The sequence below is a fragment of the Lolium perenne genome, chromosome 4, assembly GCF_019359855.2.
Source record: "Lolium perenne isolate Kyuss_39 chromosome 4, Kyuss_2.0, whole genome shotgun sequence".
In the NCBI taxonomy this organism is placed as follows: domain Eukaryota; kingdom Viridiplantae; phylum Streptophyta; class Magnoliopsida; order Poales; family Poaceae; genus Lolium; species Lolium perenne.
Genome location: NC_067247.2, coordinates 345,256,345 through 345,263,951, shown reverse-complemented (window position 1 = coordinate 345,263,951; position 7,607 = coordinate 345,256,345). Strand labels below are relative to the sequence as shown.

Here is a 7,607-nt window from a genome sequence, read left to right as displayed (position 1 = left end):
AGTCGCATCTCATTTTGTGAGCTAACATAGGATGTCTAGACATACACTAAAGATTTTTTTTGTTTTTTTTTAAGATTTTGCAATGGATTTTAAAATATTTTCCCTAATAGGTGCATCGACACCTATGAGCGAAAACACGGGTAGTGTCCATTTTCGTAGGTTATTTTAACCTATCAGTACTACTCCCTTCGCTCTAAAATAAGTGTCGCAACTTTGTTTGAATATGACTGTATGTAGAAATGAAATGCATCTAGATACATTTAATATCAGACGAATCTGCCACAATTATTTTGGAATGAAGTTAGCATTCCACATGTAGATGCCATTTCTATCGATGTCGTAGCTACATATTTGTTGCATTAGTTTCAAAAGGAGTTAAATAGCTTGGTCTGGTAGAGGCACTCTAGACTCTACACACGATGGTATCTAGTGTACACGTAGCTATGTATCTCGACGTTTTAGTGCTATATAAACAGTGCTAGTGCGAGAAGCGAAGGGGAGACGGTGTGTTCAGATCCAGCTGCCTATCCACCGAGGAGAGGCATGACGCCCACCACAGCCACCGCTCTAGTGTTAGCACTAACCCTAGCACACTATGCCAGCCTCGCCGCCGCCGCCGGCCCAAGGGTCATCATCGTCGGTGCCGGCATGTCCGGTACGGTCTGCACACACCATTAACTGGCAGTGCAGCACTTCAATTAGTGCATGTAAGCTTACACACGCCAACTAATTAAGGCGTATATATGGGTTATGCATGGTTGCAGGGATCTCGGCGGGGAAGCGGCTGTCGGAGGCCGGGATAACTGACCTGGTGATACTGGAGGCGACGGACCACATCGGCGGGAGGATGCACAAGACCAACTTCGGCGGCATCAACGTGGAGATGGGCGCCAACTGGGTGGAGGGCGTTAACGGCGGCAAGATGAACCCCATCTGGCCCATCGTCAACGCCACGCTCAAGCTCAGGAACTTCCGCTCCGACTTCGACGGCCTCGCCGACAACATCTACAAGGAGAAGTATATATATACGCTGGCCAACTCAGAATGAATTGCCACGAAATTAAACGCACGCATATGCTACTAACTCATGCATTAGAAATAATGCTTAAACGTTTGATGCTTGACTTACCGATGCTTGCTTGCTAGCCAGCTTAAGTTTCAGTAGAAAAACAGCAAATAAAAGACACATAATTTTCAAAAGATAGGACTCTTCTAGGAAAAAATAAGTCCCTTTTGATTCCGTTTTGAACAAATGAATGACCATCTTATAGTATTTCTTTGAAATCCCTAGGTGATAGGACATTCCGTAGATATTTTCAGAGGAAATTAAACATGAAGTCATAACTCATGTTTTTAAATTGGATGTGGCTAATTATCAGTTGACCGAAAATGCGCATAACTGAAGTCTCCCTGCGGTTTCAATTTGGTTACTGTATGAACACAAGAAACAAAACACCTCACATTTTTAAGTCCATGTGTTTCAAACCGGGCATCATATTGTTGCACATATAATGTAAGCAAAAGTAACTTCAACAGGAACCATGCCACTTCTTTATCTGTGCAAATAGAATTGTCACAGTCAATCCGCATGTGTCCACTTTTATACACGAAGTCGCACATGTAACTTTGTTTTTGAACTTGCAAGTGAGAAAAAACAACTAGATGTCTAAGCATGCATGGACATCACCAATGCATTTTTTCCCCAAAAGTCCCGGCCCACATCTAGGTAGTAGTATGCTACTGTAAATCATAATCCAGATCTAGGGATGACTGGTCTCAAAATTAGGAACTTCGGACCACTAGTCTAACTTTTTATTGATATCCGTGACAAGGAAATATGGTATTTTTTGAAAATTATTTTATTTCATTTTTGAAAAATACTAGGATTTTTTTCACATATAGCATATAGGTTGAGTTGAAACTTATGCACGTAAGAATTTTGTGAAATAAAATAAACTTGATTTTTTTCCATATAAATGAGAATGCTACTGTTTATATTTAAAAATTGAGGCTCATTTTCTGAGTATTTTAGTCAAGTTCTAAAAGTTAATCCACCTGACGTGTGTAACTAAAATACCCTTATCCAATCCCTATAAAAACCTTATCCAAATCGCAAAATGGCATTTAGAGATTTTTTGTGAGCAGACTTCCGGTTTGAAAATATTGTTGACAACATATTTGCTACTCCCTTCGTTCGATCCTATATGTAGGGCGTACAGTTTCTAGCACAGAAATTAAAAACAGATGTGGATGAAAAATTAGATCAGTGTTTGGTGGAATTGCCCAAGCTAATTGATGCGAGAAAGTAGAGAAGTTTGCATGAAATAATGAAACATAATCAAATTTTAAAAGAAATATTCAGACGAGTGATGCGAGACCCTATATTATGGATCTTTTTTCCTTTCTCAAAAACAAATACTATATCAGTTTTTAGTCAAGTTCTAGAAGTTGATCTGCGTGACGTGTGTTACTAGAGTGATGTACGAAATCATAAATTTAGTAATCGTCATCTTACTGCATGTGCACCTGTTGTGCTGTTGGTGTGTATATAACTTGTTCTTTTTTACAGGGGCGGTGTATACGACAAAGAATACGCGCAGAAAAGGATCGACCGGTCGGACGAAGTGGAGGAGAACGGCGGGAAATTGTCCGCCAAGCTGCACCCCAGCGGCCAGGATGACATGTCCATCCTCGCCATGCAACGCCTCAACGACCAGTACGTCACTTACTCCTTCCTTCTTCCCTGATTCGCTCGGCTCAGTCCACAGGGAAGACCCCAATCACCTATAGAGTACTGACGAACCTGTACATGATCTATCTGTCAGCCTGCCCAACGGGCCGACGTCGCCGTTGGACATGATCCTGGACTACTTCAAGTACGACTACGAGTTCGCCGAGCCACCGCGGGTGACCAGCCTGCAGAACGTCGTCCCTCTCGCCACCTTCGAGGACTTCGGAGACGATGTCTACTTCGTCGCTGACCAGCGCGGCTACGAGGCTGTCGTCTACTACCTCGCCGGCCAGTACCTCAAGGCTGACAAGTCAGGCAACATCGTCGACCCACGGCTGCAGCTCAGCAAGGTGGTGCGAGAGATCTCCTACTCCCGCAGTGGCGTCACCGTGAAGACGGAGGACAACAAGGTGTACAAGGCAGACTACGTCATGGTCTCTACCAGCGTGGGGGTCCTGCAGTCCGATCTCATTCAGTTCAAGCCACAGCTGCCTGTCAGTTTTTCTTCTGCTACTCCGATTTCTCATGTCACGCTTTTTAGCTCATCAGCTGGTTTGGTTAGTTGCATTCTGAACATTTCATACTGATTAATTCAGAACTGGAAGGTTCTGTCGATCTACCAATTCGACATGGCCGTGTACACCAAGATATTCGTTAAGTTCCCCAAGAAGTTCTGGCCCGAGGGCAAAGGCAGGGAGTTCTTCCTCTACGCCAGCAGCAGGAGAGGCTACTACGGAGTATGGCAGGTACATATATAGCATGATCGATGATAGACAATTTTGTATCAGTGGCGCAGCCTCAAATCTTTAACGACGCTGTTAAACGTACTTGTGTTTGTTCAGGAGTTTGAGGCGCAGTACCCAGACGCCAACGTTCTCCTTGTCACCGTCACCGACGAGGAGTCGAGGCGGATCGAGCAGCAGTCGGACAACCAGACCAAGGCGGAGATCGTGGAGGTGCTGAGGGACATGTTTCCCGGCGCGGACGTCCCCGACGCGACGGACATCCTCGTGCCACGGTGGTGGTCCGACAGGTTCTACAGGGGCACCTTCTCTAACTGGCCCATCGGTGTCAACCGCTACGAATACGACCAGCTCAGGGTACTCCACAAGTCCCATCCTACCGTGGTTCTGAATTGCTCCTCTGAATTATCATGTGGTTACAAAGTGGGTAATCAGCATCTGAAACCATATATGATCTTACATGTTCTTTCTTTCCCCTAGGCGCCGGTTGGGAGGGTTTACTTCACCGGGGAGCACACCAGCGAACACTACAATGGCTATGTCCATGGAGCTTATCTTGCAGGTATGTATGACAATATCCACTTTGCATGATCTTGAGTTTGAAATGATCTACAGTAATTTACTCGTCATTTTGCTAATAAAACATCTTGTTGCTAAATTTGTAGTGCTTATGTGTATTGTTAATATCTTTTTTTTTTGCCAGGTATTGACTCTGCAGATATTCTGATCAATTGTGCTCAGAAGAAGATGTGCAAATACCACGTCCCGGGAAAGTATGAGTAGAGAGGCTTCAGAGGTAACATCTATTGATAGATGGTTTCAAATTATGTGCTGGCTATGCCCGGCCGGCCACCTGATCATTATGGCAGGACATGCCATAGCGACTTATAATCATTATATTGATTCTAGTTCTTATTGCAGGCATTTCATCGTAAGCGCATTTACGCCGGTTCATGGGTCTGCATCCATGAGTAGAAACTCCTCCGGAGGGTGTTGTCTGTCTGTCGCAGCGGCACCATCTGTTCGTGTTAAATCAATTATTCAGGCTGAACTTGTGTCTTAATTTGTTGTGTATGGTTTTCCATTGTTACCTGATCTACCGGCGGGATCTTCACGTTCCCTTAAATTGAATAAAGTCCTTGTGGATGTGACTTCATAATGGATACTATGTTCCTTTCGTGCCATGACAATGCCATTACAAGACACCTACATCTGGTAAGGGAAAAGAAAACAAGGTATCAACAAAATTTACGATGAGAGAATATCCAACCGGGCAGGTCTATGAAAGGTGGTCATCGTACAAGACCAGGATGGCCTGGCCTAACCGCCATCTCGCCGGACCCGTTGCACAAGGCCTAGTATTCCGTAAAGGCCCGGTCGATCCATCCAATCTCAGTCTTTACCTCCACTGAGATGGGCCGGACCAATCTCGCGACTCGGAGTCAGGCACCAGGTTCAAGTCCGCCCATGAAACCAAGAACATCGACTATTTTGAAGGCGGCTCTAGCAATCAAGCCGTCGTGGGGATAAATATTTACCCTGCATAGGAAAGTGCGCTCATCAAATTTCTCCATGAGAATCGTGACATATTCGCATGGAAACCATAAGACATGTCAGGTGTCCTCAGAGAACTCGGTGTGCACCACCTAACAGTTGACAAAGACGTGAGGCAAGTCAAGCAACCGCTTTGACGCCTAAATAACGAAAGATGCCAAGTGATTTGCGAAGAAATAGCCTGGCTCCTAGTTGCCGGGTTCATCATATATGGAGGTCATGCATCCTCAATGGTTGGCAAACCCAGTCCTGGTGCTAGAGAAGAACAGAACCTGACGCATGTGCGTCGACTACACCAACCTCAACAAAGCATGCCCCAAGGACCTGTTCACCCTCCCACGAATCGACCAAGTGATCGACTACAGAAAAGGTTCATAACTACTGTGTTTCCTCGACGCTTACTCGGGCTATCTCTAGATCAAAATGGCTCTCGAGGATCAGGAGAAGACATCCTTCATTACACCACACATCGCTTTCTTTTATACCTCCATGCCTTTTGGCCTACAAAAACTCCAGTGCAACATATCAACGGTGTATCCAGAAGTGCCTTCTTGACCGGATAGGTCGCAATGTCCACGCCTACGTGGATGATATTGTGGTCAAGTCAGCCAAAAAAGGCGACATGATCGTAGTCCTCACGGGAACATTCGCCAACCTACGACAATAAACGATGAAGCTGAACCCGACAAAGTGTGTGTTCGGGGTTCCGGCAGGAAAACTGCTCGAATTCATAGTGTCTTAGCGTGGCATAGAGGCGAATCTGGAAAACATCGCAACCATCTCCAAGCTTGGCAGGCCAAATGATCTGGGCTCGTTTAACAACTCGTCGGATGCATCACAACACTGAGCCACTTTATCTCGAGATTGGGAGAAAATGTGAGACCACTATACAAGCTAATGCGGAAATCCACTACTACGGTCCGGGTGTCGAGGGTACTCCTCGCCAATGCTCTCCGATAGGGGCTTAGGGTTGATGGAATCCTGCAAGCTGACACGAGACATCGGTTCTCAGACAAGCGGGGAGAGCAATTTACCCATGTTCGGGTCCCTCGATGAGGTAAAACCCTTACGTCCTGCCTGTCTGTTCTTGATTATGATGATAATGGGTTACAATGGGGTGCCGAATAGTTCGGCTGAGATCTCGTCGAGATGGCTAATCGCTAGGGTGACCTAGCTCTAAGCTTTTGATGACTAAGATTGCTAAGATTGATCGTGTCCCTCGGCAGCCCCTCTCCTGGCCTTTATATAGGTGGCCAGGTCTCAAGAGGTCTCACCGAATACGACTGGGTTTACAGTAGTTTTAGATCCGATCTTCCCTTGTTTGATTGCTTCCTTGTCTTGCCCGTCAAGGAACCTTCTGGTGCACCGTCCTAGTGGCCCACCTTGCTTCCGAGGGTCTTCATGGGCCTCCAACTAGACGGTACAGGATAGGGTAACATCGGTTACCCGAAGGGTAGTGCCCACGTCAGTAGCCCCCGAGTGTCTAGCCGAAGATAGTTCGGGTAGAGACTAAAACACGTCTCCTCTTGATGTTCTTCTTCTTCATTATCCTTGTTCATCTTGAATCTGCTTCACCTTCTTCTATCGGGTGCGCGTCAGCGCTCCCGATGGGAGTAGCCCCCGAGTCTAGGTACGGATGCTTGCAATCCGTGCGTAATCTCAAGTTGTACCACTCGAATATTTCGTTCTGCCGAAGTTTTTCTGCAAATCTTCATAGGTCATCCGATATATTTTCTTTATGCAAGGGATAATGAATAACGTGCCCATCTTTTGTTGGTTAAATGCCGATGGCAAAACAACGTTACCCTACATAGAATCAAGTCCCCGGGCATGATCCTGGAGTGCAAAAAACTTTCATCGGGTGCGCGTCACGCACTCCCGATGGGAGTAGCCCCCGAGTCAGGGTGCGAATGCTTGTAACCAAGTGCAGACTCGAGCTATTCACAAAATTTTTCTTCAATCCCTTCTCCCTTCGACTGCTCACTCTATCGGGTGCATATCACGCACTCCCGATGGGAGTAGCCCCCGAGTCTGGGCGCGGGTGTTTGCAGCCGGGTGCAGACTTAAGTCGAGCAATTATCTCTTCCTCCAAAACATTTTTCCTTTGAGTCTTCATTTTATCGGGTACCTAGACTCAGCGCTCCCGATGGGAGAGTCTAGGTACGGATGCTTGCAATCCGTGCGTAGACTCAAGTCCTTCATCCGATAACTTTTCATTTTTCCTTCGAATGCTTCTAGCTTTTTTCATGATGTCACTGATGACGCTATACTGAGACCTTGATTCTGACTGACTGGACGTATCCAGCTGGGCCTATTCTTTCTTTGTCTGGCCTTCTTCGCACAGTCACCAAGGCGTATCCTCGATTTCTGCAATCTTTAATTAAAAAGATCCATTAAAGGAACCGGTAGCAACGATACGTGCCTACACAGCTCTTAACTTCTCCTCAAAATCTCCAAAGGGCGAGAAATCCCTAATCTTTCCCACGTTTTCCGTAGCATCTTCTCATTCTTCTCTTTCTTCCTCCCCTTGTCGTTGCTGCGCCGCCACCACTGCCTTTCCAATCTTCATCAGATCTCAC

General features: G+C 46.0%; 1 protein-coding gene across 1 annotated transcript; it reads left to right on the top strand.

Annotated features, from left to right (window-relative positions):
* The first annotated feature begins 481 nt into the window (after window positions 1-481).
* LOC127297081 (polyamine oxidase 1) lies at window positions 482-4,633 on the top strand. Its single transcript, XM_051327334.2, has 9 exons — window positions 482-655; window positions 765-1,017; window positions 2,570-2,716; window positions 2,826-3,225; window positions 3,328-3,477; window positions 3,574-3,831; window positions 3,955-4,036; window positions 4,178-4,270; window positions 4,396-4,633. Exons 1-8 carry the CDS (start codon window positions 544-546, stop codon window positions 4,255-4,257), a joined length of 1,482 nt encoding a protein of 493 aa, XP_051183294.1. The 5' UTR covers window positions 482-543; the 3' UTR covers window positions 4,258-4,270; window positions 4,396-4,633.
* Window positions 4,634-7,607: the final 2,974 nt, after the last annotated feature.